Raw genomic sequence first — 18319 nt, forward strand, 5'->3', positions numbered from 1 at the left:
TTAACCAGTACTTATAATAGATATTTGATTGTGTATTTACTTCACTTCAGAAGAGCAGTGACTACAAAATTACTATAAAAAATGAATTATATTAGTTAATAAATATAATTATTATAGATAGTTATATTTCTACATAGTTGTAATCCAAGTGGATCTAGTCCCAATTTCTACATTTTATAAATGTGTACGTATTGATATCAGCACATACGTACATGATAAATATTGGATACAGACATGTGGTAGTTTTAGTTAAACGGTTCTTTATTGATTAATATGATTGGTTATTATTTAACACAGCGGTGTCAAGAGCTAAAAAGACAAGTTACACATAAAGTAACTTTCTTTAAGAGGAAATCATTTAGGTCATGAGTGATTTTTGAAGCCTTGGTTATCACACATTTGTCATGTATTGACAAATTTGAAAAGAACCCAGCAAGCACAATACTTGAAAAAGAGTGAATTAGAAAAATAGTGAATTAATTTGTCTCTAGGTTTTTAAAAAAAAATCCTTATTTTTCTAACATTACACTATATTTTATTACCAAAACACTTAAAAAATGAGTGAAAAAGGAAAATAAAAATCAGCAGATAGCATAATACCACTTTTTGTTTTCCAGTGATGATAGTGAAACCCTGAGTATCGGCCGATACAGGTATCAATTAAAACCTACTAACCTTAAAATTGAGCTGTTTTTAATTGACACACATCACTAAAGATGAGCATCTAAAATAGGCTATCATGCTCAAACTACTTAAACATTCTTCTACCCAACATGTAGAAATACACAGATAACAGCATCACATCACACATGTGAAAATGTGCCATTTCAGGCTGATTTGTTAGAGGATCTGATCAGATTCTGATATCGGATGCAGCAGGTCCTGCTGATAGCGGCCTGATTTCTAAACCCATTGATACAGATATGCCATCTCCAGTAATGTATAGTATAAAAATGTTTGTTCTCTTTTTGGGTGTGGGTTTAGGGTAACTTTTCTGGACACACTTCAGGGCAGCCCTGGTCAAAAATCATGGTGTCACTTCTTAATTATCTCAACTGTCTCAATTGTTAATTGTCAAATTAAACTCACAAAATTGTATATAATATAATATAAAACATGCCCCTTAAAAATAATCGTATAACTTAACCTTAAACTTTGAGGAAGGGTAAATAAAACTCACGTAACATTAAACTTTTAAACATGATCAAATTTAAAGTCTGCCCCACTTAACCAAAGCAGCTTACAAATTAAATAAGTTTACATACAAAAAATGACTTTCTGTCCTAAAGTTTTTGTGGTATGAAACAACACTTCTATTTTTGGATATTATGTGCGCCTTATCAGCAGGAAAATCTGCTAAACAGTATATCATTTGGGTAGTGTTTTGCTTTTCCTTGTTTTGTGAACACTGGAGATCCTTACAATAAACAAACAAGAAACAACCAAGCACACAAATAGCTTTACTACAGATGAGACAAGCTGATTATAGGACCCCTACAAAAGCTTGACAAAAGCTCAGAAACACTCTGTCTCTCCCCTCCCCCTCTCTAAGAAGCTAAATGCCTCTTCTAATAGGTCTCAGTGGAGCTAATGAGGATTAGCTATGAATGATAGTGCTCGTTTCTGCCTATCAGTCCACTGCACTGGGAATTTACTGACCAGCTGGTCCACTAGAGCCTTATGAACCCCTCAACACACCCACACATCCCATACACGCACACAGACAAGAGATTTAATTACCAAGACTGTCAATCATACTTCAATTCCCATCAATGTCCAGTTTATGAATGAGTAAGCAATCAGCCTGTGCTATTTCCTTTTGTGCCACCAGGAGGTCCGGCGAGATTAATACACAGCCGTCAGCAGCTGACGCACGGCTACAAACTGAATAAAGCATCGTTACTTTGCAGTTAATTACCACTTAATCGCGTTATGCAACTACTGGTAAATAAAATCCCCATGCCTCGAAGCAACACTGATCCTTATATAACAGAGACAGAGAGGGAAATTAAAATATGGAAGAAAACCTTTGAGCATCGATTAAAATGTATTTTAATGAATCAGCATTGATTAGATAGCAATTTGCATGATGATCATGCATATTTTAAACTCTTAAATCACCATCATCCACTGGCAGGTCCAAAGTTTTACTATACAATTCTACAATCTAAGAATAATTCTTAATATTCTGGAATTTTAAGGGGTGAATTTCTTCTACAGGTATCAATTACAGTACATAATAGAGCCTGACAGACATTTATGTGCAATTTTGTCAGTATTTTATAGCGCTATATATTTTTTGATAAAGTCTTTTCAGTTTCCTTGCTTATCTTTTTCAAAATCTTCTGGAATCTTTGAAAGGCCATGCAAGGTTTGTTACTATTTCAAAAAAAAAAAATTACTGAGTAGATGATCACTAATAAATTCATTTACATAGCCTACAGCTAAATCAGATATTGTATATTGTACACTATTACTGTAAACTTTTATCAAAACTCTGTTATTATCGACTGTAATCTCATTAACAAATATGTAATATTTGAAATTTTTGGTGAATGATGTATCACCTGCTTATATATCGTGCAACTCTAGATATAACAAATCGTGACTGTAGTGACAGCCCTAAAAAAGCAGAAGGAAAAGTTTGACTGTGCTAGAATCGAATGTTGACAGAGAGAGGGTTACATGCACTAGCACTCACCATCATCCAGTGTAATATCCTGCAGGCCAATGGAGCGGAAGGTAAGCTCTCTGTCCTCAGGTTCCTGCTTAATGTTCAGCCTTTCTCCCTCCGCAGGGAATGGGCCTTGCTGCTGCTGCGCCAAAGGATGCACAAGAGGACTGGTGGCTGGCAGCCCAGTGAGGACGGGGCTGCTGGCCTGGGGTGAGGGCTGTCCTGAGTGGGACAGGGGGCCCAGGGGGCTGCTGGTTGGTGAAGGCGAGGTGGGAGACTGGTAGGGCAATGAGTGGAGCTGGGGCGAGGAAGGGCCAGAGTGGGGCGAAGGCACCATCTGGACGGGGGCACTGGAGGGCGTGGGGCAGGAGGCAGAGCGCTGACCAGCCGGGTGATAGCCAAGTGGTCGCTGGAGCTGTGAGGCCGGTTGTGCGAGGGCATGAGTGGGCGAAGGGGGCAGCTGACCTGGAGTGGGACAGTGGTAGCCCAGAGAGTGAAGGTGAGGGGTAGAGTGGGCCATGGGCTGGCTATTGCCAGTACATGCTACATGGCTAGGACTTGAGGCTGGACCCCCTACTCCAGAGGCCGGGGCCGAAACAGGGGGCCCATAAATCATCCCCATCCCGAGAGGGTGACACCCGGCTGGATCGGGCTGAAATGGCATGCGCTCGTAGGCCTGAGGGGAAGTGGTGCCAGGCATGGGAAGACCAGGCTGACCGTTAAAGGGCAAGCTGTGCTGGAGAGGCGGGTAGGATGCTGTTGGGGCCGGGTGGAAGGGCATCTGGCATTCTGGAGGTGGGTGGAGGCCTCGGACCTGAAGGTGAGGAGGCAGGTGGGGAAAGGTGGGGGAGCCCATAGGGGCACAGGGTGCCTGCAGTGGGTGCAGGCCGGGGGCCAGGGCGCGTGGGGAGCTGGACAGAAGGCCGTCCTGCGGGTGGGAGTGCTCTGGGGAGGACAGCGGCTGAGAACGGACCAGACTGGTGGCATGCGCCAGGGGCATGGGCATAGGCGGGACGGCAGGGGGTTCCAAATCGTCTCTGTGCTCCTGCTTAACCAGAACTGCAGGGAGAAAAAGAGAGGGAGACACACAAAATGTTAAACAACAGATAAGTCTTTTACACTAATTCACCACTATATTATATATATATATGTGTGTATGTGAAATGCTAATTAAAAAACAAAAAGCAGTTATTAGTCAATTCTGTTTGATGTGTATTGAATTGAAAACAGATCAAAAATGTGGTATTTGATGTATTACTTTATGAACTGATAATTTTCTTGTAAATATATGCTCTTTCCAAATTTGATAACTTCAACACATTCAAAAAAGCTGGGTCAGGACTACGTTTACCACTGTGTTACATCACCTTTCCTTTCAATAGCACTTAATAAACACTTGGGGACTGAAGACACAAATTAATTGACTATTTTTCTAATTCACTCTTTTTCAAGTATTGTGCTTGCTGAGTTCTTTTCAAATTCGTCAATACATGACAAATGTGTGATAACCAAGGCTTCAAAAATCACTCATGACCTAAATGATTTCCTCTTAAAACTTTTTAAGCTAAGCTCAACAATAATGATAGTTCCTAAAAGATTAAGCCTATTCCTAGACTGAAGAGCAGAAATGGAAGGCTGCCAATTCCAGTATAAATCAGTCCAAGACTCGTCCGTATCCGGAAAACTGTCCCAAAAAGCAAATGCCACATAGTGATCAGTAACCCATTTCCCAATCTGGCGTTTCCCTGGTCCACGTGCGGGGGTTTATTTTTACCCAGCGTCGACTCTGAGAGAGCATATGGCGCCCGCTCCGAGTGCCACAGAAACCAGGGTCGGGTTTGGGAGAGGCACTGGGCTCTCTGCCCTCCAGCAAAGCTCCAAATAGGAACAAAAAATCCAGTTCACTGCCACTTTACTGGCCAAAGACTGTATCACTAGGACAGCAAGCCTTATGCTAACAGTCTTGTAAAAGACTATGTTAAATCTATGCATGTGCGGTGAGTACTATCCTCAACTTTTACATTAGTTTATCATTCTCCTGCTCATACATTAAAGACCCTTTACCCCGACAGACCACCACTCCACCCCCGCCCAAAGCAGGCCGCTGCCATGGCAACCACAGCCGCCACAGCCCGCTCGGCGCTCGCTGCCCATGCTGCTGCTTGATTGGCTGAGGGCGGGCGGGTTAGTGTGGAAAACAGGAAGCGTGCTTTTGAGTGGGCGCTTTGTGGAGCGGAGCGGGTGGGCGGGAGGCTGGGCCTCGCTTTCTCTCTCACTCCTGTGCTGCACGGTTAGGTTAGAGAGAGTGAGAAAAAAAAGCTCACGTGTGATTAAATTACGCCAACGCTGATTTTCGGTTTGACTCACCTTGGGAAAATAATAACAAACCGATACACTTCCAGAGACAGTACGATCACACGCATCACGCATGCAGAAGAACCACTTCATTAGCACTTTGTTCTGTGAATGACTATCTCTTAACACTATTCTAGACTAAAGCACTCAAAATTTACTGAAAATTAAGGAAAAACAATAAATGAATTAATGGAAGATAAAATCATGACAATACTAGAACTTCCACAGAAATTACAGGACTGTAGAGACAAAATGACGATGATCATGAAGGTCTAAATATCAGTGTAAGTTAACAAGAACAATACATTCTGACAGAATGTAAAGAGGGGAAGTCCAACAATTTGAATAACAAAGAAATTTTGAAAATCATTAAGAAGTAACTAAAATCAACAGAAAGTCTGACGTGAATGTACCACCATAAAGAAACTTATTGAGTCAGAACTGTTCGCAGAGGTGGAGATAGGAACCAGACAAGATTGCCTGATGCCTGAGATATTGTTTTACAACAGGTTTGGGGTATAGTTTGTGCTTTGATTTTTTTTTTCATCCATTTATGGAGGAGGGGTACATGCGGGGCATTTTAAAGCAAAACAGTACCCTATTATTTTTCTGATTTACCAGTTTTCCATTATCAACATCACACATAAAACGTGGAAGATATGTAGGTTTACTGGTCATTTTGGACGTCGCATAAAATGGCTATATTTGGGTTGTGCACATTCCTCTGGTTTCTACCACCACCACTGTAAAGAAATATGACTAGGTTAAGCTTCTCTACAATGCACCATTTCACATCAAATCACTCTAAATGACTCAGTTTTCTTCTTAAATATTACATGTTGAAAACTCAGTAAATGACTCTTTAAAATCATCCGTCCTAAACGATCCAATGTTAAAACATGAGTCAATGAGTGACAAACTTGCCAATAAACATGGATCTTGGGTAAGTATCTTCCTTTAAGATATACCTACGTATACTCTAAGATGTGTGGTTCTGGTGCTTGGCCTTGAATGTGTGATCAGTGGTAATTTTACCCACAAAACCAGATTACTAGTTATTTCAGTGAAAGCAAAATGTCAGGATATTTTTTAGACTCATCCCTAACTGCAGGCTAGAGTTTGGAGTTAGTAAATAAGTGAGTTTTGGCTCCTAAAGTGTATGTCATTTGCATGTTTAAGGTTCTATGCAAATGCATTCCTTATAGCATCTGACAGTCATGTTTTAAAGTGCTGAACATGAGCGGTTAGCAGGTGCACAACTGTTAGCAGGAGTAACCCTCCACCAAACCACACACAGCAGAATGCAAAAGGGAAACACTCGCTAAGAACAGGCTTAGCAGAGCACAGAGCACTAAAAGCTCTTTGGTGACAACCCCAATGTGTGGCAATGGCTTTTTCTGTACAGCATAAACTTAGGAAAAAAATTGAACATGAACATGATAATTTCTAGATGGACTAGAATTAAACAACTGCAGTTTTTAATCCATTTATGGAAGAGGGTACATGCAGGGAGCTTTGTAGCAAAACAGTACCCAACTAATTAATTAATTGGCAGTTAGACTGCACCATGTTACAGCAGTAAGCAGATTTAGATTTCTACACACACACCACACAGACACACACACACAAACACCTTATTCAAGGTCTTAGTATAGTCTTTATTATCTCTAATTATTCAAACAATAGCAATAATAGTAATTATAATAATGATACTACTACTAAAAATAACATTATAATTATAATTATTATTAATTATTATTATTATTATTATTATTATTCAGTATGAGATGTGGAGTGTGACATACCTGACAAGTAGGTAAATCGTTGTGATTGGCTCCTTTTCCGCTTCCCGTTGCACACGTAGAACTGTACCTGTGCAGCAGAGGTGACGGTCTTGCTGTGGTATGGCGGTACTTCCACCACAATACTTGACTAGAAACAGATACAACACAACATTCTGGTAACAACCACAAAGAAAGCTCTTAAAGCTAAAGGATTGCAGGATAAGTATTACAGGATGATTTTCCCTTGAGCTCTCTTACAAACTAAAGACTCTAAAGGTTTCATCACTTGGACATACAGTTCTAAAATAAAATCCTTATTTAGTCTAAAACCTAATGGTAACACTTTATTTGAATCCTGCTGCATAAACCTGACATAACCATACCATAAACATGTCATAGCAGGTGTCATATGCTGTCTTGAGTTCTCATGACAGATTATGGTCAGTAATATAATGGTGTCATGTTACCGTTACTGGTAATTTTCATGACAGATGCGACGTTTGACGTCATAAAAGCTAATTCGAGTACACTTAGCAAAACATTAGCATGTGACAAAAGCTGTCGTAACAAACACCAGTGGCATCTGTCATGAAAATTACCAGCATTCGCGGCAGCATATGGCATCTGCCATGACATGTTTATGGCATGGTTATGTCACTGATATGTAGCAGGGTTCCAGTAAAATATGACCACATATAGTATGCAAAAGTTTTGGCACCCCTGGTCAAATGACGTTTTGTTGAGTACACATCCTCTACAGAGAACAAACTGCACAATTTAATGTTCAGTTACTGTTTATTTGCTGAATTCATTATATTGGAAAAATTGAAACACAAAAGTTCTAAAACAATATTTAATGGTTTATTTTTTTTTTCAAATAAATAGAAACTGTGCAATAAAATATGCAGAAAAAAACGCCATATTTATGTGTGTTCTCTATGAAGTATGTGTTAACTTATTCTCACACAGAAAATCAACAAAACGTCATTTGACCTGGGGGCGTTCAAATGTCTGCATATAACTGCATATGAAAGTAGTTTAAGCTGTTATATTAATAACGTGATTTCTCAGGGCTGATGTTGCCTGTATGGAATATGATCAAGCAAGAATTTATTTCATTTGTCTCACAAACTACATTTTTATTTAGCTTAGTCTATGGCATTACTGCAAGGAACACTTTCTAGCACCTTTCTTTTTAAGAGTGTTCCACAAATAGTTGATGACAGTCTCTGTCAATAATCACATTGCTTTTTTGCATGATAGCATTTTGTGTTTTAAGCTACATGGACAAAAGAAGGTTCATTTTACTCACTCCTTGACTTTTCTCACGAATAATCTTCGCCTCCACCTCCCACTGTGGTCGTCCATCTGAAGGAAAGAAGACAAGAGTTCAGCATCATACAGTTTTTCTCTTATGTCGTCTCCCATACAAATTCAAGTTAATCTGTAAGGAACTGAGAACGCAAACCTAAGGGTTCTAAAAGGCTTGCCATAAAAGTGAACCAGGTTCTACTGTAAGCTTTTTGCGAAACACTGAGGAGCACACAGAAAAATTCAAGAGCATTTTATTCTATTTTTCTTTATATGCCTCATATTAGTCATGATGTTTAATTTAGCAATCAGACTTTTACTACAATGACCAAGGGATTAACTGTACAATACCTGAACTTAAAACTAATCAGTTAGTCAATATGTATGTCCTTTTTTGCAGTTTATAATAATAATACTTTATACAGTTGTATAAGAGGGGTGTTTAGCTGTTTTGCCTAGCATCCACTTAGGTAGCTGGAATGCAAGATCAACACTCTTAGGCTTTGTTCACACAGCAGATCTTTTTCTTCATATGTGACACAGATATGTCATATTTGTGGCAGTGTGAACAGCAAAAAACACACTGAATCTGACACTGAATCTGAATCTTCCAACTCCGATTTCAGACGCTTTTATATGTGGTACTGAAATCCGACACGTATCCGATATGCGGCAATGCGACTGAACAGCCAAATCGAAAATTCATGTGGCTTTTACGTCAATCCAACTCGACATTCGTCATAATTTTGTGCTGCTGTGACCTCATAAACATTTGGGGTGATGTTTCTGTACCAAAAATCAGAAGAGATTTATCCAAATCCTTCGGTGTTCAAAGAGATTTTGAAAGAAAAGTCTAAGGTTTAAAGAATCCGAGGACAGGAATCAAAGATATCGTGAACAGCCTAACAAAAAAACTTATGACATGCACAATAAGCCAACAGGCTAATTATCTTGTCATGCCTTATAAATACAAAAGCATTTGAGGTCAGTGGCATACAAAAAAATCTCTACAGCTTTGTATTCATACATAATGAAGTGGTATTTTACAATCACTCTAGAAAGAAGGATGACCATGGCAGTGTTCTCTTTATTCAACATTTCACCTTTGAAATCATTTGTATATTGCATTTCTGGATTAACACTCACTCCATTGCCCTTGAGTTACATCACTTTCCCCTATAGAACTACACTGCCTCATATTTCTACAGGTGGTTTATACTAGCATTCAAAACACGTTTTGTCAGATGTTCTCTGTGTAATGGCTAACCAAAAGAAACACTGTGTTTAACTACAAGGCTGTTTCCTCATAGGAAAAGAGGTTCAAACGCTTGAATGGATCAACATTTCAGCTTTTCAGCTTAGCGCAGGGAGAGCCCTGACTAGGAAAAACAAATGTCATATCAATTAGTCCCACAAAAAAAGGCCCGTCTCAAAGGCGAGAACAGCACTACGGGAGTGATTTCCTTTGCTGCTCTCCAGAGCCTTCGCAGTTAATAGAAATATCAACCTCACTCTGCGAGGGGAACCACAAAAGCTGCCGAAAGCGAGCGATTTCAATTTGCTCCCGGGACCTGCGAGGGCTAATGATGTCATTTATACAGCCTCCCAAATTCCCGCGGTGAACTTTTTTACAGCTATTATAAAGTAATCAGCGTCTGAAACATCCTGCTGGCTCTCTTGCCTGGGAAGAGTTATGGAGCAGCGAGTGGAACAACACGGTTTGTTTTAAAATGCCTCCACGTGTTCGCGCCACCAAAGGCCTCAGAGGCCCTCGGAAACATACAGTCATACAGTTTTTTTTTCCTTACTGCATGCTTAACTAATTAACTGGCCAGACAGAACAGAAGGCCAATCAGGAGAGGCGATGAGGAGCTGTGGAAGCTGGGTATAAGCAATGCTGCTACCATGAGAGGGCCCAGTGCTCGCTATATAAACAACAGAAACAGTACAGCCCTCTTAAGCTCTCTTTGAAGTGCTGGGAAGTTGAGTTAGTGCAACAGGTGGGCATTGAGGAGAATGGCTTGTATGTGACTGATGTGCACCTGTGTTAGTGTGTGTCTGTTTTTGTTTTTTGTACATTTTCAAAAACGTACATCATCAGGACCAACAAAACGGTTCAAAAGTGCCTTTTACAAAAATCAAACCATTCTGGGAGCTTTTAAGATTTTATGTCCGTTTTACTATCTTGGCTGTAAATCTCAGTATGTGCTAATGTACTAGTACAGGTTGAAATATATAATATAAACGAAAACAGACTTACTTTGCTCTGCTTTAAGCCTTAACTCAGCTATAGCCACTTTTCTCGCATCTCCAGCAGGAAACTTTTACTCAAAAGTGGGATAGTTTCTTGTAAAAAGCCTTGTAACGTTCAACTTGTTATGAGGCTGAAGTCAGCTTCTCATTCACCAGGTTCTTGTTCTAATTTGAGCGTTCCATGTGTCTAATTGGCCTGACTGCATGTCTTTGGACTGTGGGAGGAAACCGGCGCATCCGGCGGAAACCCACGCAGACACAGGGAGAACACGCAAACTCCACACAGAAAGGACCCTGGTAGCCTGGCCGGGAATTGAACCCAGGCCCTTCTTGCTGTGAGGCGGCAGCGCCACCGTGCCGCCCCGAAACAACCATTATGCACAAGCTATTCATTTTTCCAGACATATTACATAAGTGATTAGACATAAGATAATCCACTTGCATAAGGAAGGGGAAATTCCAAAGGAGTTCTAAAACTGGAGCTCCAAAAATTATTAAAAGAAAAAGAGAAAATGGGATTTCCAACAACCATGCAAGACCTGGTACACCACCAAAACTGTCACCATCAGATAAACAGTACTTAAAGCTTTCTTCTTTGAGAGAGAGGAGAAAATCAAGCTCCACTTTTGCTTCAGATCTGACAAAATTCAATAAAAAAGATGAACACTTCAAACCAAATAAAGAAGTTGCTGGTGTTCTCAGAGCAAAAAACTGACCATCCCAGAACCCAGACCTCATCATAATTGAATATGTTTGGGATTATGTGAAATGTGAGAAGCAGAAAATGCATCCAACTTCCAAGACTGAACTTTGGAGGTGTGGGAAAATATCCTTGCAGATTTCTTTGAAAAACTGAAAGTTGCCTGAAAAGAATGGAAGTAGTGAAAGTAAAGGATGGACACACTAAATACTGGAAAGAATATACTGGATTAAGATGTAGACATTCCTGTGTAACTTTCTGTTACATATGTTTTGTCCGTTTTTCTCTGCTAAAAAATGAATGACTAAAAATGAAATAAACAAAGGTAAACATAAGAGATAAAAGACAAAAATATATCATTAATTTTATATCAAAATCTTGTAACACCTTTATTTTTTTGTTTTTTCTTCTTTTTAAACAGCAGCTGATATTTACAGAATATTACATGTAAATATTTCATGATAAATGACCAAATGATCCAAAATGACTATAAATTTAATAAACAGGGTTACTTTCACATTAATTAAATTTAACATCAAGTTCTATCTTCTTCTTACCACTTTGCAGATATAAGGTTTTGTTACGACAGTGACGTCCTGCCATTGTATAAAAACAAACATGCATGTGTGTGTGTGTGCGTTCATGTTTCACAGAAAGCCTTCCCCAAAACACTGAAGCTTCCTCTACATGCCACATGTTTTTCAGGGCTTCTGCTCTATAAGAGAAACAGGTATAGCAACAGCTTTACTTGACAGTGAACGACACACACCTAAAAGCTTTTAATGCTTGTTTACTGGTTTCTCCCCACCTTCCCTAAAACTGGAGGGACTGACACAAACGATTCTGCTAATCCTCAGCTCCATCAGACCTTGGTGAAAGTCTCGGTGAGGGATTTCTGGCTAGCTCTGGACCCCTGTGTGTCTACAGGCTTTCTGCTAATCCCACTACGACCTTGGATGCCTTTGACATTGAGAAATGCATTTTTGCTGCACATGTTGACATTCAACACACACCAGAGAGGGCCCCACATGCACTAAAGGAAGGCAAGTACAAGCATGAACCAAAATACTGAGGCCTGGAGACACACGCACCACCCCAACCCTTCCCTCCAGAAACACCAGTGCTGTATGAATGGTACCTAAATAAACAGAGTCAGCGAAAAACACATTTTGGCATTTGAAGAGACATGATGTGGAAAGGAATATCCTGTCAGTGAATGACTTTTTAATGCTATCAAATCCAGCAGATGGTTATGGGTTTGCCTCCACTCACGTTGTAAAAACTTCCTCAGTCATTAATAGCCAAAACACAGCCAAACCTATAGGTCTGCAGTTACTTCCACTGCAAGTAGTCAGCACACGCAGTCTTCCATTTGTGGAGTTTTCCATCCTTCCAACCATTAAATGTGATAAAAAAAAAAACAACAGACTAACCAAGCAATTAAATAAAAATCCACCCCCCCCCCAAAAAAAAACCTTAAGGACAAATAAAGAAAAGAAAATAGCAAATATAATAATACATCATCATACTGTATCAAATTGTATCAGCCTATCATATTGCATTTTAACCGTGTATCATGACTAGCATGTTAAATTGTGGCTTGTGTGTTAGTTTGTGGCTAACCTTTTAGCTTTTGAAAAGAGCTCAGGATCAGGACTCTATAAAGTACAGCTTTTGTTTCAAATATTGTACAACCCAGTTCCAAAAAAGGTGGGAGTCTGTGTAAAATGTACATTTTACATAGCGTTCCAACTTTTTTGTTTACTTTTATAATGTTAAATGCTCTAACTAAAGCTACCCTACACATGATTTCAGGATCTGGAGACCTCTCTGGTGGAAACGTAGGTAAGGGCATTTTGTAACGTCACTTGTACTTCAGACCTCTTCCACAAGCAGATGAATCTGATGATTGATAGTATGTTGAAAGACCATTCAGAGTTCAATCAAAACTTGGTGTGCCTTCCAAGGATGTAGGTGAATTACCTACTACTGACATCTTATTTTCATCACTACAATGTTGATTTCGCACTTGACACTTAAACTGTTCAGCAGTTGAGCCGGACCTTCTTTGTGAGCCTGTGCATTCAACAGAAACATCTATTTTTAAGTGCAGACATACTGAAAAGTATTTGTACAGTCTTTAGAAAAAGGTGTCACAGGTTTTTTCAGTGACGCTGCAGAAGAACCATTTTTGGTTCCCTAAAGAACCACGTTTGAAAGAGATCTGAGTGTGCGAAGGACCTTCTAAAGGAATCTTCAAAATGTAAGGGTGCTTCCTAGAACCTTTATATTAAGTGGAGGTTCCAAAAGAAACTTCAAAAAGATTCTTCACACTCAGGTCTGACTTACAAAAGTAGGCTTCAAAAACCCATTTATTCAAAGGTTTTGTAGGGAACCAAAAGTGGTTCTTCTATGGTAGTGTGCTAAGAACCCTTCTGCCACCTTTATTTTGAAGACTGTACATAAGGCAACATGCTTATAAGGAATGGTAAATCTTTCGCCAAATTCTGTAACATTTAACTATTTAATGCCAAATATTTTCCAGGGCTGTTGTAAGTCAGAAACACTGGTAAGTTCAACCCTTATGGAATAACTGTTGGCTGCGTTTACATCAAGAACAAGAAGAATCACTGACACAGTAGCACATTGTATAAATGACCTATGCGATTAGAATCAGCCCATCCAATTATCGTAGATCCAATAAGTCCTCCAATTCGATTAGATTCAATCTTCAAGTCACGATTAGGGCCTAAAACTGAGATCTTGTCCTCTATCATTTGTTGTAGGCAAGGCTCTCAACTCAATAGTGGCCCCTGGGGACCGAGTCTGCATTTCCAGACACACGGCCCCTAGCCAGGCCAGCCAGGGCAAGCGTTCTCCGACAGCTTGGACTGATTTGTGGACATCATCTCACTTATTCCAGGCTCTGAGCCGTTAGCTTGGGGTGTAAAGAATCCAGCTCAAACTTTCCTTATGCCCAACTCTGGAAAGGCTGAGCAGTAACAAAATGGGGCTCAGCCCTGAGGTCCTGAGTATTGGTGTGCAGCATTCTGGTAAAGAAATGAATGTGTCAGGGAATACCGGCATGCATCGACTTGGACTGCTCAAGCGATACACCCAGACTTCATCGCAGACGACGGCCGATTACTCCACAGCTACCCTAAACACGTCCTTCTGCTTTTAGCAGTTTTGACCATTGAGTTCCACCTGTGGCAAACATAACTGGAAAATCAAGAAGAGGCAAACACTCATCCACCTACCACTACTGCTTGGCTTAGCTCCCGGCAGTTTGAAGAGGCTCAACATACCGCGACTGTGATAAACACAGACAATGTCATTAAGTTTTCCTTATGGTTCAAAATCAGCAGTCATTTTTCAACCACACCCATCTAAGCTTCCTTGAGCTTTCCACTTCTTCACAATATGACAAATACCAAACGCCACCCTGAACCTCCTTACAGCCTTATTTCACAGGCTGCTGATTAGAGGAGAAATGTGCTCCATGTGGAACATACAACTGGAAAACATACATAACGTCCGTCAAAAGCTTGGGGACGTCTCGCTTTCTTCTGAAATGTTCAGAGTAATGTAAAAAAACAATACTGTTCAAAAAGACAAAAACTACCCTTCTTCGATTTCCTGTCAAAAAATCCATGAAGTGTAAGTTTTTTTTCAGTGTCAGGTAAAAAGGTAGAAAACATGTATTTAATAGAAATTTTACAGAAACCTCAACAACTAAATATAATACCAAAACTGTAGTGTCATCACCCACTGCCTTCATTAAAGCTTCCATTCTGTTTTAGAGACTTGTATTTCATTTTTTCAAAAAAATAATTTTCCACAGCTTCAAAGTTCAGTCTTAGATCCAAGTAATGACTACACTAATTTACACTAATCAGCCCATAAAACATTGCTCCACATCTCAGATGTCCAGTTCTTCTTTTAGTTTCCTTTTCTCAGTAATGGCCTTTGACAGCTACACATCTTTTCAGATACAAGTGTTGAGTTGTCTTCTCAAAGTGGAAGGATGGACAGAATCACCTGTGGATTTTTTCAGATCTGAAGCAAGAGTGGAGCTTGATTTTCTCCTCTCTCTCAAAGATGAAAGCTGTTACTGTTTATCTGGTGGTGGTGACAGTTTTGGTGGTCTACCAGGTCTTGCACGTTGTGTTAAGAGTCCCATTTTCTCTAAATCTTTTTTTCTATACTGAAAATCGAATAACTTTGTGGACTTGAAAAGTAAACAAATGAAAGGGTGGTCTATGACTTTTGAAGAAAAAAACCTGCAAAAATTCAACGTCATGTTTATGATAAAAACCACACGTGTTTATGTTATGTTTATGTTAAAACCTACACAGATTTTAACACAAAATAGCTGTTTAAAATGTTGAGCATATTTGTATTAACTCAGCTTTATAATGAGTGGGCATAAAGAGTAAATTTTGTCTAAATGATAATTTGCTTACCTTTCCAGACTACTGTTAAAAGCACATAATGAAACTCTTTTGGCCACAAAGGTAGTCTGACTGATAAGTGGGGCATACATTTACTCCCAAAAATGGCCATCTGGAGTGAAATAATTGAAAAAACACTTTTGGTTCCCTAAAAAAAGGTTGATTTTTTAAAGAATCATCATTTGAATAGCTCTTTATCAAACCAAAAGTAGTTCTTCTATGGAACTGTTTCAAAGAATTTCTTCTGCTAGTTCAGACCACACCTTCAATATTTTGGTCGTAGTGTGAGAAGAGATTGTATGAGTGTAGGAGGGGAGAGAACTATTACAACTTGGGCCTTCTGTGTGGCTTCTGCTTTGAGATGAACAGAGGCAGGACTGAGAGATAGGACTGAGAAACAGGGAGGGGCTGGAGAGGTGGTGGAGTGTGAAAACTTGACAGGAAACAGAAGGCAAAGATAGAAACACATCCTTTCTGACCCACAGCATTGAGTTGTCTTCTCACAATAGAAGGATGGACAGAAACATCTGCAGATTTTTTTTCAAATCTGAAACGAGAGGAGCTTGATTTTCTCCTCTCTCTCAAAGATGAAAGCGTGTTTATCTGATAGTGACAGTTCTGGTGGTCAACTAGGTCTCGCATTGTTAGGAGTCCCATTTTCTTTTTTGGAAGTTTTTGGAAACTTCTATTTTTTCACTTATTTTCCTGTTTTTTTTTCTTTATAACTGCCGACAGTTTTGTAGTCTGTTGAAAGGAACAGGCAAATTTTGTTAGGATCTAAACAGCTACACATCTGATATTTCAGATTAGTGTGAATTTGTAATTTGATTAAAACAAAAGGTGTGAGGGCGTCTGCAAAGAACTCTCTTAGAATCAGACAGTGTGTCTCTCAAACAGACACATTTTGAGGACAGGCACGGACTCGTCTATCCCAGGATGCCACTGCTTGTTTGACTGTACCTCCCTTGTGTTCCACTACAAGAAGTGATGGAAAAACGTAAAGGAAAATGAGAGCAGCTGCTTGAATTGGAGGAAAACATTTAAAGGAATACTCCAGAGTTGTTCAACCTGGAATATTGTTGATTACAAACAATAATTTTGATGTGTTTTCATGTTCCCTGAAAGAAAACCTGAGACAGTTATAATAGTAATATAGGGAGCAGTGGCTGAATTTGCTGAATTTTATCAGTGTATGTTTACATGAAATAAATATTTTCATAGAACATTTTCATGAATTCCTTAATTAAAGCCATTTGTGAATAAAGCTATATATAATTTTACAGCTTATGCAATACACGATAATTTTTTTCAGGAATGGAACGAGCTTATCAAAGGGAATAACTGGTGGTAATATGTCACCAATGTAGTGGAGTGGGCAGAGGTTTAACAAGCACACGCATAGACACCACATAACCTTGTGAATGTAACCGAAATAGCTTTTTAATTATGTGTTGCTACAGTGTTTGAAAGTTGAATAAAAGTTCAGCTTCGCACTGCTTTGGTAAGACACCCTAAGACCTGTATTGCAAGAGTTTCACATTATATGCAGGCATATGCAAACCCCCCCCAGCCCCAGTCAAAGTACATGTACATTTTAAAGCACAACTACTGTTATTTGCTCATATAAACTCATATAAAGTGTGGCCTGTGCAAAAATTGTAGCACATTTTAGATTTTATGTTTTTCTTTTTTCCTGATATGTTACATTCAGAAAAAAAAGGAAAAAAAAGGAAATTGTGCACTACAAATTGTAGAAAAATCTGTGCAGTAAAATTTGCATCCTCTCTGTAGAGCATGTGTCCAACTCATTTTCATTAAAAAAAAATACATACATTTCCTTTGCATACAGGAGTAGTCACATTTTTCACACTTTTATTCATGGAATTTAGCAACCGGCCAATGACTTCTCTACATATACATTTAAAGTCAATGGTTTTACTGTTCTTTTCTAAGTACAAGGAAACAATGAAACTGCTGTCTGTGGTAATCGAGAGATTAGGTTGAAACATGCTTGAAGTCAACTGACATACAAAGTGGACAATGAAGTGACGAATGGTTTGGCTTGAGGCAGATGCAGCAGTGTGAGTGACCCAGGAGTCACCACAGCTGCAGGTGCTCACAGCTCCAGGTGATCTTGGCAGGAGCCATTAATGCCCCCCGTAAACTGTGTGATGGGAGAGCGCATGCATGTTTGCTTCTGAGAAAGAAAATATGTGGCTGAGTGAGACTTTACATAATGAAAACACAAAACATTGATCTCCATAGATGAAAGTTCACTAGCGTGTGTGTGAGTGTGAGAGCTTCGGTAGGTGTCTTTCACACTTTCATGTATACACACACACACACACATACATACACACACCCTCCCTGGAGGGAAAGGGAAACCGTGGGAGGTCAACCTGCTGATACATCGTTGATAATCTACGCAACTCTCTCACACATAAGGCTGACACATCCTCTATATGAGTTAAGTTAATAAATGACTAAAACCATCAACTCCCCATTCACTCAATAGGTCTAATTTCCATGACCTAGACAAGATAAAGCCTATTTCCCAAACAGAGCGCTCAAAATACTTCATACATTCATGAGAAACATGAGTCTATGGGCTGTTTCAGACTCTAAGAGCTGTTTCTCATGCCTTAAAGTAAGAGAATCAGGGTTTTTTTTTTAGCTGTACTGAAGTTGATCTTAGATCTATAGACTCATAACAAGCGATGAGTCGATGAATGTAGAGAAGGCAGACTGATAAGCAGTGAATTTCATCATTTCTGCTGTCTGCCACAGG

The 18319-nt window shown here is 39.4% G+C and overlaps 1 protein-coding gene across 2 annotated transcripts in view; it reads right to left on the minus strand.

Moving 5' to 3' along the window:
- The window catches only part of nfatc3a (nuclear factor of activated T cells 3a), a 120116-nt gene that overhangs the window by 23702 nt on the left and 78095 nt on the right, over positions 1 to 18319 (minus strand). For both annotated transcript variants that reach the window (XM_036584153.1, XM_036584154.1), the window contains exons 7-9: positions 8126 to 8181; positions 6835 to 6961; positions 2702 to 3733 (exon numbers count right to left, since the gene is read on the minus strand). In XM_036584153.1, the coding sequence (XP_036440046.1) occupies positions 2702 to 3733; positions 6835 to 6961; positions 8126 to 8181 (1215 nt within the window). The remainder of the gene's footprint in view (positions 1 to 2701; positions 3734 to 6834; positions 6962 to 8125; positions 8182 to 18319) is intronic.

The sequence above is a fragment of the Colossoma macropomum genome, unplaced genomic scaffold, assembly GCF_904425465.1.
Source record: "Colossoma macropomum unplaced genomic scaffold, Colossoma_macropomum, whole genome shotgun sequence".
Lineage (NCBI taxonomy): Eukaryota > Metazoa > Chordata > Actinopteri > Characiformes > Serrasalmidae > Colossoma > Colossoma macropomum.